The 18493-nt window shown below is 54.8% G+C and overlaps 2 protein-coding genes across 2 annotated transcripts; both read right to left on the bottom strand.

Annotated features, from left to right (window-relative positions):
• Positions 1-98: 98 nt before the first annotated feature.
• Positions 99-11916, bottom strand: SCN4B (sodium voltage-gated channel beta subunit 4). Its single transcript, XM_034425147.3, has 5 exons — positions 7993-11916; positions 4217-4377; positions 2863-3109; positions 2504-2633; positions 99-2216 (listed from the first exon to the last, which is right to left on the bottom strand). Exons 1-5 carry the CDS (start codon positions 8024-8026, stop codon positions 2126-2128), a joined length of 663 nt encoding a protein of 220 aa, XP_034281038.1. The 5' UTR covers positions 8027-11916; the 3' UTR covers positions 99-2125.
• Positions 11917-12061: 145 nt separating this feature from the next.
• LOC117670182 (sodium channel regulatory subunit beta-2) lies at positions 12062-17503 on the bottom strand. Its single transcript, XM_034425149.3, has 4 exons — positions 16279-17503; positions 14536-14702; positions 13934-14144; positions 12062-13709 (listed from the first exon to the last, which is right to left on the bottom strand). Exons 1-4 carry the CDS (start codon positions 16325-16327, stop codon positions 13510-13512), a joined length of 627 nt encoding a protein of 208 aa, XP_034281040.1. The 5' UTR covers positions 16328-17503; the 3' UTR covers positions 12062-13509.
• Between the last annotated feature and the right edge of the window lie 990 nt (positions 17504-18493).

Raw genomic sequence — 18493 nt, 5'->3', positions numbered from 1 at the left:
CACCTAAAGCAACCAAATCACTTTGAATAAACAGCATAATTTTATTAGCACGCATAGTATACTGTTGTGGGTTTTTGCCAAAATAAGCAGCACACCACTAGGGAGAAGAACTGTGTTTATTGCAAGGACTGTTGAGTGTCTGCATTAGAAGAAAAAGGGGTCCCAAACTACGAGAAAGTCAAGATGTTTATAGAAGTTAGGGCTACAAGGCAGGAAGTCTTCGGAATCTGATTGGCTGGCCATTTGGGCTACCTGGGTGGGTCAGTCTTGTCTTTAGGCCAAGGGAGCCTTTCCGGTGGCCACAGGAGCTGGAAAGCCACTCATGAAGGAGAAGGTTGGGGTTCTTCACCCAGTTGGTTTAAGACTGGCTTGTGGAAGGCCTTGTCTGGGGCCGGGTGTATCAATTTGAGTCTGAAGGGATTGGGCAGAGAGAGGACGGTGTGGGGAAAGGGTGCAGCCTCCATTTTGTTTATTTTCGGCACTACGATATTGGGCTCCCAGCAAAGATGAGCAGTCCTGAGCAAAAGCAGAGGCAGTGCTGATGGACCTTTGGCCTTCTATAGCCAGACAGAGAGAAAAGGCAGAGAGGGTGGAAATGACAGAGTGCTGTTGGAATATTTAAGCTAAACCCATTTCCCTTCCTATTAGGTCACTTGCTCGCCATATTATCTTTCAGAACAGTGAATAGACCATAGATTCCTGACTGAGTCCTCTCCCCATCACCACTTAGGTCAATTCAGCTTGCTGTGAGTTTTTTTTACAAGGGCATTTGGTAAGAGCTCATATGTTTTTTTTGGGGGGGGAACATCTCATAGGTTTGATAGTGAATGTAGTTGATGTATGTATAGGAGGGGGGCATATCTTTTACAATCACAACAGCTACACCTGTTAATGATTTCTTTCCCCCCCCTGAAATTATACCTCAGAATAAATAAGAAAACCTAAAGATGTTGCCTCCGGCAGAGGAGCACCATAAATTAAGCTGGATGGGGAAACGGTCTGGCCAAGAAGAGCATGAGGTCTCTGGGCATCTTTTGGCCTGGCTGGTCGTCTGGGAAAGGCTGCCAGTTGCAGGGAGCCAGGGAAGGGAAGGGTTGCTAGGATGACCAGAATGCAGCTGCTCCTCGACCATCTTGACTTGGCATCTGGCCAATCTGGCATCTTGTTCACCTGGGCAACAGACAGGGCAGGTGCTCCTTGGGGTATTAAATCGGGCCAAGAGGGGCTTCGGTAATAAGGCCTTAGAAATGCTGCTCTTGTCATGCTTGGGTAAAAAGCTCAGCTCCTGCAGGCCCCCTCTCCCTGGCAAGGAGACCAGGGAATGAGCATGCAAGTAAAGAAGCCGAGGGGAAGAATCGGCAGCATGGCAGGGGAGCGCTTGGACATCAGCTTCTCATTGAGCAAGGACAGCCTAAAACCATGAGACCATGCAAAGGAGACACCACCTGGTTCCTGTCTCTCGAGGCATCACTGCACATCTGCTCTGCTCTCTTGCCAGGAGGAGACCTGAAAAAAGACCTAAGTCCAGATGCAGCCACCCTCAATTCTGAAGCACTGAAGAACCACTAAAGAGGATAAGGAAACCATACTCGGCTCCACTGGGCCTCCAATAGGCCACTGCTCCAGCAAAGCCCACCTCCCTCTCCATAGGAATGCATCACAGAAACCAATATTCAGCAGAGGTGCACCTACTGGTTTCCAGATGCAGGTAAAGCAGATCCAGCTTCTCACCCTGCCCTTTCAGTCATCCCTTTCTCCGCTACCTTTCTGAGGAAGGAAGGCAGCATTTCCAACCCACACCCCAATGCTGATGATATTTGATTGTCAGAAGGAGAACCAGGTCTTTGGTCTAATGCCCGTCTACTTCATTCCTGCAGCTACAGGACTTCTTGAAACTGAAGCTCAGCCTGAGTCCAGAACCCTTCACCTTTCAGACATGAGCAATGCCAGGCTTGCCATCCATCTCTGCAATTTCTCCCAAGAAGCAGCGCTTGTTTGCAGCCAGTTGAGTAACATAGTTGTGTCTCAAGCATCAGTCGTTTGAAAGAGGGTCTTCTCCTGCCCTTGCTAGAGTCCGGCAGATCAACTTGGAGGGTTGGACCCCAGAGATCTGCACCTCATGGAGTCAGACCTTTGGGGCTGATTTGGAGTTCATTTTGGAGCCCGGCAGCCCATTCTCTGTGTTCTCATTTGCTGAAGAGCTCACAAGGCACTCCCTGCAGGAGACAGAAAAGAGACAGGCTCAGTCTTGCTTCACACTGGGAGTCCCAAGCAGAGGCTGTCCCAGGAGCTGCTGCTCCTCCCCATGCCATCCAGTAGGAAGGCCTCTCAGGAGCTCCACTGCCTGGAGGAGTCTACCATGGCAGGAGGGCCAGCCGAGTGTGCTCCCACGCCAAACCTCCTGTCTGGAGAACCAGACGCCTGTCACTTGAAGACCTGTTCCTGAGCCAGCCAGCCACGTGGCTTGCTCATATTCTATCCAAGGCAGCACAAGCACACTCACTTCTGTTTCCGTGTCTTCTTGAGAATGAAGAGGACCAGTTTCTTGGTCAGCATGATAAGGATGAGGAGCCCAATGACGCCACCCGCAACAGACAAAATGATCCGCGTCAGTGTGTTGTCAACCTTCTCCACTGAGGAGGCAGAGAAGGCAGTGAGGGCCAGGGAGAAAGGAGCCCCCTGCCTGCACCCTCAAGCCATGGGCTTCCCTACACCCAAGCTCAGCAAGCCAATGGCTCAGAGGAAGGCTCCTTCCCACCACCCCAACTGTGGAGCTGAAAAATACAGTCTTGCCTCAGTCAGATGCCTCTAACTGTGCACGACCGAACCAAGGCCAGGCTCCATTGCCCAGCTGCTACTCACACATCACAACCACTTTGAGAGTAAAGGTGCCACTGTGGTTGGCATCCTTCTCTTTGGGATTCTTGACCAAGCAGGTGTATGGCCCAGAGTCCTCAAAGTCAGCATCAAGCAATAGGAGGGAAACGTTGAACTCCCGGTTGTCCTTGCTGAGTGGTAGGTCAGGTGGCAATATGTGCTTAAGGTTGAACTTGTACTCTGGATGAGGCTCTGGCTTGGAGTCTTTGTTCTTTACAACCCCTTTGAATATCTGCAGCAGGTGAAGAGCAGTGAATGAAGCCATGACTCTTGAAACCTTTCCTCAAGGTAGAATTTCCCAAGGGAAATTCTCTAATATCCAAGAACTACCTGACATAGCTTGCCAAGCATCCTCCACAAAGTGGTTGAGGGCAGAGGCCAGCTAAAGGGAGCTGTCCCCACTCCTCTCCTCCCCCACCCCACTGTGCAGACGGTGGGATGCTTGTGCTTCCTGGCAATGCAGAATTTTCCATAAGGGGCCCAACTTTTTCCCTCCACACTTCGACCCTCTTTGGGGGGAAATGGGGAGGATGCTGTGCCTCCTCTCAGGAGTGAGGACTTAGACTGCTTCCATCTTCATCCATCAGCCCTAGAACACAGGGACTGGACCCTGCTTCTTTGCAGCTTCTGGGACTACACTGTAAAGAAGGAAGGAAGGAGAAATTGTCCGGGCTCTCTGGCTGCTCTCCAAGCAGACCAAGTGGCAGCCCAGACTCTGCAGGGCTGTAAATAGAGACAGGCAAGGCTTTCCTTGCTACTTATTAAATGTGAAAGCTACCTTCAATAGTTAATTGTCATTAATAAAAGCACCAACGATCATGACACCTTAAAGAATAAGGAATTTATCTCATAGCTGAATAGTATTGGTAGACCTTGCTTAATGACTGCCTTGTTCAGCAACTATTCAGAGCTACAAAAGCACTGAAAAATAAGTTTGTGATCAGTCCTCAACACTTGCAACCAGGGCAGCTTTGCTTTTGCAACTGCCTCAGCCTCCCACCCACCCCCCCTCCATCATGTGATTGCTAGTTGCATGCTTCATAGCCAGCTTCTGACAAGCAGAGTCAACAGAGAAGGTAGCAGTAAAATTGCAAGCCATGGTCACGTGATATCTTGTTTATCGACCACATTACTTAATGATGGAACTGCCGGTCCCATTTGCGGTTGTTAAGCGAGGACTACCTGTAGATCCATTCATCTTCAAGGTGCCATAAATGTCTCTGCTTTCTGCTTGGAATCTAGCTTCATCAAAACTTCTAACACTCAAACCAAGCAGCCCTATCAGCCCATCAGCCTCCCTCCCAGCCCAGCCCAGCATCAATCACCGCAGGTCACGCACTTCGGTCTGATTGTGGCTCCATACGAAGCTGGCTTTCTCAATGCCGATGCAGGAGTTGAAAGTACAGGGCAGTAGCACATTGGTGCCATTCTTGGCATAAATAACAGGTGCCTTGCCCACTGACACCTCCAAGGTCACTGTCCGAGAGCACAACTGAAGTCCTAAAAAGGAAGGAAGGAAGGAAAGAAGGAAAGAAAAAGAAAGAAAGAAAAGAAAAGAAAGAAAAAGAAAGACAATGCTTATCTTGGCAGGGTTGTTTTTATCTGACCTGAGTTTTTTGGATCAGACGGACTCTCTTCACACCAAGTGTGTATCCTATTCTTGCCTTATTTGGAGGGAGCTTGCCCAATGACCACATAAACAGGTCACATCAAACTGAAAAGACAGCTTCCGATGTACATGTGGACCTTGGCTATACAAAGCCAGCTTGGGGAGTGGGGAGGGTGGAGGGTGAGGGTGAAGAACCATCCTCTCTAGCAGCCACCAGCCAGAGATAACTGTTCTTCAGCTTGCTTCCTGGTCCACGGCCTACAGGCTCCACTGGCTACTTTACACATCTTGAGCAAAACAGAATTAATCTCATAGCCCCAACCCAGAGTTTTGACAGGAGCATTAGGAAAGCACAGCAGCACTCAAGCACAATGAAGTTGCTGGAAGGCCTGGTCATGCCCTACCTTCTCAAATGTCCAGAAAATGCATCAAATGGTCCAAACCTGTTGGACCAAATGTTCGTATACTGGACCAAGTGTAAGAAAGTATTTATCAAAAGAACTGGATCTTTACTGACATCATAAATCAATCTACAACATTCTCTTGTGTCCAATGAAGAGCCTCTATGCCAAGGGTGTCAAACTCAAGGCCTGGGGGCTGGATCCGGCCCACGGCGTGCTTACGTCTGGCCCACGGAGTCACCCTGGAAACAGTGAAGGACTGGCCCATGGTGCCTCTGCCAGCGAACACGCCCGTCCTGAGCTCCATTTTTGCTGACAGAAGATTGCAGGAGGCTGCCGCAGCCAAAAACAGAGCTCGGGAGCCTGTTTTCACTGGCTCATGTCCCCAACATGAGTGACATTATGCTGGCCAGGCCCACCCTGGCTCCCAGAGGTCAAACACAACCCTGATGCGGCCCTCAATGAAATCGAGTTTGACACCCCTGCTCTATGCCCTCAACTGAAGAGGCACATTGAGCAGAATGCTGAGAAGGTCCTAATTCAGCCAAGGATGTGTCTTCCAAGGATGCCATCAACCAAACAGAATTGTCTGAAGGGAAGGATGGCCCTACCTCTTGCAAGCCAATAATGGAGTTATGGTGCTCTTTGAAAATGGTGACTGGTCTAACTTCCCTCTTTGCAGCTTAACATACAGACTAAGTTCACAGAACATGCTAGACAAGCTAAAACAAATTGGCAGTTTGTATGAAGTAGGTTAGGGGACCGAGTTGCAATTTCAGCTCTGATTCCCAGTTCAAACATCTGGGTCCTGCACTTGCCTAAAAAAGAAGGCTTCTTTATGTTGTGCTTCCGAAAGTTGGCCAAGGGCAATTGTCAGAATCTGTGAAGTGGCGGAAGAGCAGAGTTCCTGGAGCAGTCAGGTGCAGCGGGGTATGTGGGGTGTGTGTGTGTGTTTCTACAGTGAAGAGTCAGCTGTGCAAGAGTGTCCTTTCCTGACTCAAGGACACTCAAGAGCTTAGCTCCTTCTCAAATTCTCTTCCAGCATCTCCTCCCAGCTTCCTTACATGTGTACAAGTGAGCCCAATTCTCGGCAGGACTGGCTAGCCAGGCCATCCCATCAACAAGGGGACTTGGGACCATGGCCTGAGATGGGTGCAATCCCCACTCCAGACATTGGATTGCTGTGTGTCTTGAACTAAACCTGTCTGTGGCATGATCACAAGTGAGGGTGCCCTGGAAGAATCCCCTCCCTAAGTACTTGTCCAGCTGGCTTCCATGGGAGAGAATGGCAGATGTCCACCAGAAGCCCCTGCCGTTGCAAGGTGTGCTGCTCTCCTGCCTGCTGTTCAGAAGTACTTGGGCGCATGGTCAACCCACCCCATCCCTGCAACCCCGGCCCAGGCCAATGCCTGGAATTAAAAAGCAACATACCCAGGGAAGGGAGACCATGACATCAGTTGTGGTAGGGCAGACCCAGGTTCAAATCTGCTCTCAGCCATGGAAACTTTGGACCCGTTATTTTTTCTCAGCCCTTCCCAGGAGGTAGCTACTATGGGAATAACCTTAAAAAAGAGACTTGGGGAAGCTGTTTTCAACTCTTGAAAGAAAGGCAAGAGGTGCCTCTACTAAACAAAAGGAATATAGACTCAGATCCACCCATCTCACTCCCTGAGCCAATGGCAGTTTTTCTATTTCTGCCCCAAAGGGAACCTGACCACAGAGCAACTCAGGTGCGTCACCATGGATAGATCTGGTGTTTCAAGGAAGAGAGCTCGCTCAGACTCAAGGGGAAGCCTTCACTTTCAAAGGTAGGTGAGGCTACCATTACCAAGAGCCTCTTCACCTCTGGCTCAACTTTCCAGTGGGTTCAGCCTCTTCTGGCAGTCACTGTCGGGAGGCACCAGCCCAGTGGTGATCCTTGCTCAGAAAGTCATCCAGCCTGCTCCCCAAAGCACCAAAGATTCTGCAAAGCCACGGTGCTCTGAATATTTTTAGTCCAAATGTAGGTAATGTGAAGTAATTGATGGGGATTTGAATGGGACAAGACCTCTGCAAGGTGCCAGACCTTTGAGTGGCATCCAGCCGATTGGCCAACATGGGAGCCTCTGGTTTGTCTGGGACAGAGCAATTGTCAGGCCCTAAAGGGGGGCTTCTTACACAACTGACCCAGGGAGGGAAACGGGAGGGGGAGGCTTTGTAATTAAAGTTTATTACAAAATAATTATCAGGCACTACAACATTATTTGACTACAGGTATTTGTCATTCAGAAAACAAAATAACTCGGGACTGACCTTACTAACATTAGTAGAGTGACTTTTTTTCTTTTGCTTTTTGCAAGAGTTCAATTAGAATTGCACTCTCAGTAGGGAGGCAGAATTCATTTAAAGGAGGGGAACTACAAGGTCCATCTGAGTCTCCTGAACGCTTCCTATGGTGTGCTTGCTCCAGAGAAAGGATTGAGACCAAGGGAATTGGCGTCCTTCTGACTTGTTCAGAAGTCTTGGATGGGACGCTCACATTCCAGGTAAAGAAAACAGCATCAGCCGTAAAGCGGGGGAAAGGAAGGTGCTTCGGATCCTCTTATTTGAACCCCTCACAACAACCCGGAGATTCACCACCCTTCCCGCTCCCTAGTTTCAAGAAGTTCAACACGGACTTCCCACAAACTTTCTGTGTAAACGAGGCTTCTTGGAGCCGAAGCAAACTTAAAGCGAGGTCGTACTTACTCCAGGGGCGTTGTCTAGGATTCTGCTCGAATCTTTAAAAAGGTATCCGGGAGGGAGGGAGGGAGAGAACGAGCAGGCAGAAGAGGCTGCCAGCTGGAGCAAAAAGTCACCTAACACACTACAGCAAATGCGGGAGAAAACGCCGGTCCTGCGCTTCCCCTATCCCGCTCTCCCGCCCAGGGACGGCAGCCGAGCCGCGGCGGGATGGGGCCAAGGGATTTGCAGTTGTGGCGCGCGCCAGCGGAGAGGGGAAGGCAGATGTCCCCCCGCTTTTTGTCCGAGTCACGCGCCCTGCTAGGTGACCGCGGACCGGTCAGTTGGCTGGGGCCCCAGGCGACCGACACTTCCCCGAAGCTCGGAGCGGCTCTGCGTCCTTACCTAGCAAGGCGACTCCCAGCCAGTCCACGGCCATCTCGGCAACTCCTCGGCCGCCTCTCTCCTCTCCCGCTGACGCCGCAGTCTCCAACTGCCGAAGTTGCTTTCGCGACCGACCGCCGCAGTTGCCGCTCCTGGCTCCGCGCACGGGCCGCCCCTTCCAGCAGCCGGCAGCCCAAACGGCAGCGAGAGGCGGAGGCGGACACTCCCGGAACCGCCTCCGCGGTGATGCCAGGCCCCCCGCGGAGGCGTGGAGGGCGCGCGCAGCCTCGTCGCACCGGGCCTGGGGAGCAGCACCGTCCTCCCCGAAGGTCGTTGGCCGCCTGCCGCCCGCAGCGCCGGATAAACGGCTGGAGCAGGCGTGCCAAGCCCTCCCGCTTTGGTTGCTTTGCACTTAACCCCGACGGGGACGGAGTCTTTCCCTCCTCTGTTCCACCAACGCAGGCGGCTGAATTAGGCCTTAGGAATTTCCACGCAAGATAGGCAAGGGGTGCTTTTGGGGGGCAAAAATTGGCCTGTCCTCCCCAGGGGTAGGCGAGGCAGCTAGAATAGGAAGGAAGCCCTGCCCAGCTTGGCCCTGAATCCCCCGCAGGGGCAGTGGGGAAGCTAACTTCTCTCCAGTGGGATATTTGGGGGCTGAGAAGGTTGCTCCGGATGGAGCAGGGGATGGAAGGGCAGCAGGAAAACCAGGCGAGGAGCGGCAATTGGGCAGAGAGAAGATTTTTTCTCACATGCGAAGGTAGAGTCACTGCTGAAGCAGCAGGAGGGAAGCCTTCGTGCTGATCAAGGAAGGGCTACCTTCACTTCTGGGGAGCTGGGCTTTTGCTGCCAATTTAGCTAGGCTAGCTTTAGGGACAGGCCTTTCCCATCAACGCTTCTTGTGTCCTCCAAGCCCAAACCTGCTTCAGGCATCTCGGGAAGGAATTCAAAGCTCACACGGTCCAGGAATGCAGGAGGTGGTGGGGCTCCAACATCCCACTCTCTGGGAAGCAGCTGGCGGCCGTTTCAGCAGAGCGACCCTCAGCCTAGCTTGTGCCAGAGCAGTGCCATCCAAACTAGACAACCCTTCCGATGTTGCATAGAAAGTGGGGGGGAGAGATGAGGGAAAGAAGAAAGGAAAAGCTCCTGTCTTAAGGGGAAGGGCAGAGGATGCCAGTCTTGGGGGCATCCTGAGCCACGGGCTAGCTTCTGCTGACGTGGCAGGTAGATGGTGCGGAGATGCTGCGGTAGTGGCAGCTTCTGAAGCTCCCAGAGAATCATGACTCAGGGATTGTGCAGTGAAAGATAAAAAAGAAAAAAAGAAAAAAGAAAAAGAAGCTGTAAAGGTGCCAGAAATTCCGGGCAGCAATCTAGGGGGAGGGGGGAGCAGCTCTTACTGCATGGGGGGAGGGGAATACTTTTTCCATGCCTTTGTTGCGGGTGACCATTGCAGAAAGTCAGGGGCACTAGGCCAAGAACTTAGGCCCATTGAGGGCCTGGCTGGACTTCAGCCAGGAGCTGGCCAGGACTCTCCAGAGGAAGGGAGGCATTCGCGCTCTCCATGCAAAGGGGCGTTTGCTTGGTGCCAGCCAGCCTCAGGGCTCAAAGAGCGAACACCGGAGAGGAATCCCAGCGCTCGCCGGAGAAGCTTGGCTCCCTGGGGCCGCAGCAGCCCAGCCTTACTCCGTTTCTCCGACGCTCCTCTGTTCTTTTCTGCCGCTTGTACCCCTCCCGGGAAGGAAGCCGGGAGGAGGCAGTTTAGCCCCAAGGACCAGTAAAATTTTCTGCGGCTCTGCGCCGACCCGGCGCCGGCGAATTCTTGCGAAGGACTTCACCGAGGAAACCCAGTGGCTTCCCTGAGCCCGAAATGGGCCCTCGCAGGAGGGGGAGGGGCACGCGGCCTGGCTCTCTGGCCACCAAGGCGATCCTCTCTCTCCGCCTGTCCCCGCCTTCGCAGGTGCGCGGCGGCGGCCGGCCGCATGCCCTGCTTGTGCCCCCTCACTCTCGCCGGCCGTAAAAATAGAAGGACCCGGGAGCGCGCCCAGCTGACGCGAAGCAAACTGCTGGCTTCGCAATCCTCCCTTCGCGGGAGGCGGAAGGCCGGGCATCCCGGAAGAACTGCTCGTCCTTGGGTTTGAAGCTGCTGTCCAGGCTGAGGAGTTGGGTTTCTCCGCCTCCGCGGGGGGGCGGGGGCGGGATCTCTCCAGAGGACACCGAGGAGGAGGAGGAGGAGGAGGAGGACCAGGCGTTTTGCACACCCCAAGAACCTCTGCGGACGTCCGCTGCCCTGGGACACCCAGCTCCAGCTTGAGCCGTCTGCTGCTGCTGCAGCCTCCCCTCCGCCGGCTGCTCCGCACTCGCGGCATCGCTTCCCCTTCCCCAGCCTCAAGCCTCGAAGGGCCTCTTCCCGCTGACCCAACCCATGCGCGGGAAAGTTTCAGGGACAGCCAGCCAGTTCTCTTTCGCACCGGGCAAGAAAGCGGGCTCCTTCAGGTTAGGAGACGGTCCGCGTTTCTGGGCTCTTCGGAGGGCAGGAGGAGAGTCGGGGCAGCGGACTTTTATTGTCCGTTCTTTATAGTTTCTCTCGACCAGAAGGGGTCTGGCGCGCGCGCACCCGCCCTGCTCAGAAGCCCTTCATGCGCATCGAGGCCGCACTCTCCGGCCGCCCAGGGAAAATGCTTGCAGACTCCCGAGGGACACACGGCCTAAGTCAACCCTCCGTCTTCCCGGCCGAAGGAGTCCGGAGCCGATCTCCCGCGTCTGCCTCCTGCTCCGCCGAAGTGTTGCAACGGAGACCTGGGCCCCCTCCAGGAAAGAGGCCGCCGCCCGCCTGGCGCCTACGAAGCGTGGCAGACAAGTGGCATCTCTGGCTTGATCCGCCCTTGGCCTGCCCCAGAGGGAGCCAAGAATCATGCAGATTTCCCGGGCGGCCAGAGCTGGTTTGTAACTCCAGCAAGGACCTCTAGACAGTCTGCGGGAGGGAGAGCTTTGGCCCCGTTTCTTTCCTTCCCAGCGTTCTGGTCGCAGACTCTCGGCCCCGGAGGGATGGAGGAACAGAGAGTCAGGCGTCCCCCCCCCCCGCAGCCTCAAGCGGCATTTCTTGGATGGGTCCCTGCAGAACTTAATCTGGGCCAGCCTGGGGAGCACCACCATCCAAGGAAGAGAAGGCAGCCGGACCCAGCAACCTCAGCCAGCTCCTGTCCTCTGGGGTAGCCAGCTACCCGACCAACTAGGTCGGGGTCTGTAGCATGTCCATGCTCCTTCCTGGGAGTCTGGCTTTCTTTCCTAGTGCCAAGATTCTGTGGCCAGATCTGCCACGTTAGCGGGCCCAACCCACCAGCACTGCGAATTTTCAGGGTCACAGCTGAGACCAGGTACTTCCAGAGAGCCTCCTTCACCTCCAAGTGGGACAGCAGTTCTGCTCACCCAAAGGGGTGACGGATTCCCTGATCTGGCTGAGGGCTGAAAGAGAAAGAAACTTTCCCAGCCTCCCGGCTAAGAAAGGGAGCCAAGACTGAGGGAGGCAGTGGGGACCTCACTCAGTCTCTCACTTTGGCCTAAAGTGCATCTTGTGAAGGAACTCAGTCCCCTTCTGGAGGGAGGGAGGGAGGGAGGGACAGACGAAGAGGGCCAGGAACACCACAGCCAGTCTCCCCAGTGCTGCTTGCTGCAGTGCCGGCTCATGGCAGTTTCGACCTTTGTCCCGGCACCCGAGAGGCTTTCAAGGAGTTGTGTAAGTACTGAACCCCAAACTACTTAACCTGCTATAAAGTGGCGGGTGTGGGGGCGGGAGTCTTTTAGACCCTCCATCCAAAGTAGGAGGTTCAGGTTATTGATCCTAAGTTTCAAAGAGCCTTGCCCCACAGCCAAAGCCACTTCCATTCTCAGCCCCCTTCAGATTCGCTGGCTTTGAATCCATCTGGCCCAGTGGAGAGCGGTTGGGGGAGGGGAAAGGGGAAGGCAACCTTCCCTCCACTTTCACAAGAAGGAGTAACTAGGGAAGAAGGCCCATGGGGTATGTTAGGGTGGGGGAAGAGAGAGGACTTAGACCAGGCGCCCACCCTCCAGGGAAAGAAGCAGAGGTCTGCCTGTGTTGAGAGGCAAGCTCTGCTTTATTTCATCTGACTGTTGGACTTCCTGAGCAGACCCAGGACAAGAAACATTGATTTCCAGCGCAGCACAGTAAATCACTGTCCGTGCAAATGGAGGCCAACTCAATTCTGCAGTTACAAGAAGAGCGATGAAAACTTTTCAGGCTGAGGCTGATGAATCTGAATTGCAGATTTTGCAAAATAAGGACAGAAAGGTTGCATAACCCATCTCAGCTGAGGGCAGGTGTTGGGAACATGACAGAAGGGGGAGGGGTTGCAATCAGCAGGCAGCAAAGTGCAATTCCAAGGAGAAGCAGCAGAGCTAAAGACAGATCAGCACAGTCACAAGCCACCCGGGGAATCACTTGCTCTCACCCCCCCCCCCCCCCGGAACATCCTAGGAAAGGAGCCTCATGCCCAGAAGTAAGGGCCAGTTCAGGGACTGCTGAGTGGAGAATCCCAGGAGGGGTCATGGCTGGTGGGGTGGGGAATGGAGGCCTCCAGGGCCCTTCTTGCATTGGGGTTTTAACTAGCAGGCAAGATGTGTGAGCAGAGAAAGCAAAGACCAGTTGGTTGCAGTGGGTCTGGGTGGAAACTCTTCCACTAAGCCCCAAATAGACAACCTACCTTCCTTCCTTCCTTCCTTCCATCCTTCCTTCCTTCCTTCCTTCCTTCCTTCCTTCCTTCCTTCCTTCCTTCCTTCCCCTGCTCCCCTCAACATGCACATACCTCCTGCTTATGCCAGGCAGAAAACCTTCAGGTTTTTTCATGAGAGGGGTGTGAGGGTCAACAGCATTCCTTCCAAATAGTCCAGCGGTGGGTTTGTAAGATGGGGGTGGGGTGCAGTGCTGGCCTGCAAGAGAGACGGCTGCTGACCCCTGGCAGTGAATTCTCCTGGCAGTGGTGAATTGTGCTTGGTATTCAAGGTGGAAAGTGAGAAATGGCAGTTTCTGCTTTGGAGAGGAAATCCTGCTTGGCCTTGGGACACAGTTCCTCTCCCTGCCACAGAGCTGTGAGCCCTCATCAGCTCCTAAGCCATCTGCCTCCACTCAGGCCCCTTCCATGAGCAAAGGAAAAAAGCTTTCCCTTTCCCAAGACTTCCCATGAAGGCAGCAGGGGCGGGGGTGGCGGCGGTGGCCTTCTTGCCAGGGACACAAAACAGGGCTTCCTCTGTCCAAATGGAGGAACTGCCCATCTGGGACAGGAATGGAGACTCACCCCAGGCAGCTTTCAGTTTCAGCAAACTCCCTCCCCCCAATAAAAACCCACCACCGGCAGCCAGCCCATGCTGTGCTCTGGCCCAAGAGCCCAGCAGTGAAGAGGGAGAGAGAAAGCACCCCAGTCTTTCTGAAATTTTGGGTGGAGCTCTTTGCTTTAAAGAAAGTCCATGGGAGAAGAGGCCAGGGACAAGGAGGAGCAGGGAGCCAGCCTGGAGGAGAGACTCCCCCCTCTACTTCATGCCTTCCTCCGGGTTCCCTTCCCCATCTGTCTTGCCCTCTTCTTCGGTCTTCTGGTCATCCGTGTTGAGCCTCTGCTGCTTCTTGCGCCGGACACACTTGACAATGACCAAAGCCAGGATCACCACAGCCAGGAAGCCCCCCACAGTGGCCCCCACAATCACGGCCACAGTGGAGTCCCGCTCTGGGGGCTCTGTGGAGAGAAGCCCAGCATCAGGCAAGGAGCAGCACTTGGAATCTACTCCCAGCATCTGCAGGAAAGGCCTCTTGAACCCAGAGGGAGTTTCCCTTTTCCAGAAAACTGGAAAAAGGCCACTCTGGGGAAGAGAAGAGCCCCCTGTGTCCCAGAGTGGGTTTCTGGGGTCTTCCAGGAAGGGGAGCAAGCAAGAAGGGAAAGGTGTGGAACCACAGCCTGACCTTCTGTGAGAACCTGGAGGCTGATCTGGCCGTGGCCCTTGTGTCGGTCAGGCGGGTTCATCACGTAGCAGTTGTACAGCCCTGTATCCTCCAGCTGCACCTTGTGGAGGGTGAAGGACACATCATTCTTGCTGGGGTTTCCCGTAAACTCCACACGATCCTCAAAACGCTTCAGCTCCACAGGAACCACTTTCAGCTTAAACTGCAAGAACTGGAGTGGAGGGTGGGCGAGAGTGGGACAATCAGAAGAATGGCGGGATCTTTGGGAGCACCCCACACTCCAGTCTGGCCTACTGTCTGGAATTCCTGGTGGTGGTGGGCAGGGTGGGAGGGAGGAAAGGCAGGGAGCTTAGGAAACTTGGACAAGGGTCACACAGTCCATGGTCCATTCCCCTGTCCCGCCCACCCACCTAACTGCTGCAAAGCCCAGAGTTTCTGCTGTGGAGGGTGAGGAAACAGAGTTTGCCTGCTAGCCAGATTTTGCCCACTGGCTCCCCTCCTCCTGGCACAGTTGAGAAGCCCGGAGACCTTCACAAGGAGGTGCAAGCAGCATTCAAATGTGGGGCAGAGGGATTGTCCAGCCCCCGGATCCAGATACTCACCATCTCTTCGGTGCAGTTCTGGCAGGTTTGGTAGGTCCAGTTCAGGGAGAACTGCTTTTTGTCTACCTGGTAGCAGGAATTGAAAGTGCAGCTGAGGCGGATGGAAGAGCCGTTCAGAGCATAGACGGGGGTTGGGGCCATCAGCTCCATGCCCAGCGTGTTCAGCACTAGCAGGGAGAGAAGAGGCCTGTTACTCCTGTTTGCACTAAGACAAACTGCAGGGCCTACCAACCAGGGGGGCATTGGAGGGCTCCTTCCAACAGTATAGAAACTGTGGACACCACAGAACTGGCACTATCATGTCCGGCTGAGTTGTCTACCTTGGGTGTATATTGTTGCAAACCTTGGAGGGCTCCCAAAGATGCTGGCAGTTACCATCCTTCAAGGGAGAGAGATGCCTTCTCTGTGCTATATGAGCAAGAATGATGGGAACGTCATCCAATGTGCTTTGGGGGGAGGGGGAGTCCTGGGGAAGGCTGGTGTGCTGGGCAATGCAGCCTTTCTTTTCCTCCATCCAGGTGGAGATGAGTTCTCGGCTGTACTCTCCTCCCAAATCCAGAAAGGAACTCAAAGGTCTTTTGGGAGTTGGCCGAAGCCCCTCGAGTGCCCATGACCAAAGCAGCAGAAAGCTACTAATGCAGTTGGAATCATAGGAGCACGTCTCCTCACCCCTGCACTGGGATCAAGTGGTCTCCTGCCTTTGGCTTTGAGGTATTCTGCCCTTTGTAGTCTGCAAGAAGCCCTTAAACCCCAAATTGGCAGCTGCGGGTGGCTGGCATAACCTGAACGCCCTGAGCAAAAGGGACACCAGAGAGAGATAGGACAGCTTTCAGGGGTTCATTCTTGAGGAAGGCAGGAAAAGTCAAAGGGGGCAGCTCCCAAGAACTGAGGAGCAATCCATGATCAGACCAGGGCAAGGGTGGGCTTAGCCACAGGTTCTAGCCATTCAGCCCTGGGGATTCCCGGCAGATGTCCCTGCTCTTCCTTCAATGGGGTCCCACTGCTGGATCTGTAGAGAACTGCTGCGCTTCTTTCATTCACTGCCTAATTTACCAGCACTATACCAGCGCCAGTGCGCATGCTCGCCAAGGACACTGACCAGGATATATTAATAGAGGGAGAGGCCCAGGCTGCACTCAGCAGCAGAGCTGGATTCCGGGGCTCTAGTCTAGGACCAACCTACTCCACAGGGGACAGGATGCAGCTATTGAGGAGTGGGGGGGGGGCGTTGTCCAGCTCTGCTTGGCAGATCTAATTGCAGCTGAAGTTGGCACCTCCTTGGCAGCCTTGTGGGAGCACACTAAGAGAGATGTGTTTGGGCCAGCCAGAAGCAGCTGCTGAATCCCCCAGCAGGACAGGTCGCTGAATTCACTCAGGGCAGCGGGGAGTCAGTATTCCCACATGAGTTCCCATCATGTCCGGCCTTTGCTTCAGGCAGAGAAGGGAGGAGGGGTGGGTCTCCCTTCTCGTCCACTACCCAAGCCAGCCTTCCCCCGCTATCTAGGAGGAAGAGCCAAAGCCAGCCTGCAGGAAAGTAACTCTGGGTTGATAGCCCGACCCCAGCCCCTGCGCCCCACTTCTCCAATGACTCCCCCTCCAACCACCATGCCGGCCAGCCCTTGGGGACGCGTGTGGGGAGGGTGACTCGTCATCGAGTGTTCTCTGACCCCCCCCCACAAACTGTCGGAGTTCGGAAGCCTGCCTCACCCATTCCCTTCCCCCCCATCTCCGCGGCATCCTTACCCAGCGGGAAGAGCAGCAGCAGCTGCAGCGCCGGGCTTGCGGGGCTCATCCTCAAGGGCGGCGGCGCGCGGGGCTCAGCAGCTGGACAGGGCGAAGGTCAAGTGCTCGACCGTCCGTCCGGAGCACTCATCGTCCTTGGGCAGCGGAGGGTTTGGCTCCAAGATGGCCGGCTGGAGGGGCGGCGGCCACTGTTGTTGCCGCCGCTACCACCACTACCAAAAATCGGGGGACAGAAAAATTCTTTGGTTGGTGGATAGCAAGCAGGATTCGGGAGGGCGGGAAAGGGCTGTGGCTAAGAACAAGCGGGCGGGTGGCCCTCGACGCGATTCTCCTGCGGACCGCAGCTTTTCGGGCTCAATTGCTGATTCCAGAAGAGCAGGCGGGAAACGTCGCAGCTCCTGGGGCTGGGGTCAGCGCGTTGGCCGCAGTTTCTTGCAGGGCTTTGGGCTGGAACTGTGTGTGCGAGGGGAGGGGAGTCTTCCCTGAGGGTCAGCGGGAACGTTCCCCTTCGTTGGTCTTCGTCTCAATGGGTTATTCCCCCCTCCCCTCTTCTAGAACCATTGCATATAATCCAAGGATTATACAGTACCGTCCCCCGCCCCCCAAAGTAGCGGCTCCTACGGTTGCCATGGAAAGAATGGTGGGTGTAACTTCTCGCGCACACCGACTGCAAGAGGCAGTCGCAAAAACTCCGTTCCTGGGAGCTCCTTTGCTCAAGAGGCCGTGCAATTTGCACCGCGCTTCCAGTGAAAACCAGCCGCGAGCGCAATTGCTCCTGTTATCGAACTTGAGCGGGTGGAGACGCGAAACAAGAGATTGCAGCGGGCTGTCTGCCCGGACTCCGGCGGGGAGCTACCCCCCGCGCCCCCACCCCTGCACCACGCCGCCCGGGCTGCGCTCTCGGGAGGCCCGGGGGGGGGAGGGAGGACGCCCTTCTGCCCCGGGGTCGTTTCTTTTAAGGCGCCGCCGGAGCAGTGGGGTTTCTGCCGCGTCGCTGTCCGTTGTCCTGCAGGAGCCGCTCGGCGTTTTCCTTTCCTCCCTAGACTCCTGCAGGCGTCTGCATAAACGGCATCGGGAGGCCGGACGCAGGGCGAGCCTCCCTCCACCACCACTTCTCAGCGGCGGAGAAAAGTTGATGGCCGAGACTGGAGCCTCCCGGGCTGGAGCCGCCCGAACTTCCTGCTCTGCCTTCAGTTCCGTGCAAGGACGGCCTGGGCTTCTTGCTGGGCTTCCAAAGCTCACGTACTTCCTCTTAGTATCCCAGGAGAAGAGAGCCCGAAGGAGACCCTCTTGGGGTGTGTGTGTGTGGGGGGGGGGAGAAGTAGCCCAGCCAGTCCGAGTCCTGGTTTACTTTCCTTCAAATCCCAGAGGCAGGGAGCCAACAGCAGCACCGATGCCCTGGATCTTCTCTGAGCTGCTCTACAGGCCTTTGTCAAGAGCAGGTGCTGGTCTGTGGTCTGGGCCATTGAACTTCAAGAGAGACTGGCCAAGTTGGACGGGATCTAGCCCTCCACCACCACTCCTATCCAACAGGACAAGAGAGAATGGTCAACAGATACCCTGGACTGCATCCAGGCTGGAAAGAACACAGATTATTCTTTTCACCCAAGACTTCCTGGAACTGCTGCCCAATCACCTTATCAACAGTTTTCCCTAGAAAGTCGGAGACTGGCCAAAAGTTGTTTCCTATGGGTCAAGTATGGCTTCTTAAGGAGACAGAAATCCAAGGGCCCCTCCAGTCCATCCCCACCCTCATTGTGAAGGGCAGAATCTAATCCCTCCTCCCTTCACTGGCAGTTGCACAAGATGGGAGAGGCAAGGAAGCAGCCCACATATGCTGGAGATCAACACACACATACCCCCCCCCCCCGAGTTTACAGGTTCAGATAAACCCCAGATCAGTTTGCACCATCACATCATCTCCTTGGAATCCAGAGTGCCAGCATCTGATTCCAAGCAGCTCAACAAGGAATGGGTGTCCTTAAACAAGGCCAGAGACATGCTCAGTCAGTGCCCTGCTGCCATGGCATAGAGCCAACAGTCATGTCCTTGGTTTCCATCAGTCTCCTTCCAGGCCTCTCTCTAGTGTTTCATTGCCTGGAATCCACATGCAGGGAGGGCTGGTCAGAACAAGCTGCCAGGGCTCTCACTGCCTTGGAACAGAAGGTCAAACTGGCATCTCAAGAAACTGCCCACCAGATTGTTGGGACATCTC

Source organism: Pantherophis guttatus, chromosome 9 (assembly GCF_059756535.1).
Source record: "Pantherophis guttatus breed Tessera chromosome 9, ASM5975653v1, whole genome shotgun sequence".
NCBI lineage: Eukaryota > Metazoa > Chordata > Lepidosauria > Squamata > Colubridae > Pantherophis > Pantherophis guttatus.
Note: the sequence above shows the minus strand (reverse complement) of the source record. Positions and strands in the feature narration are given on the sequence as shown.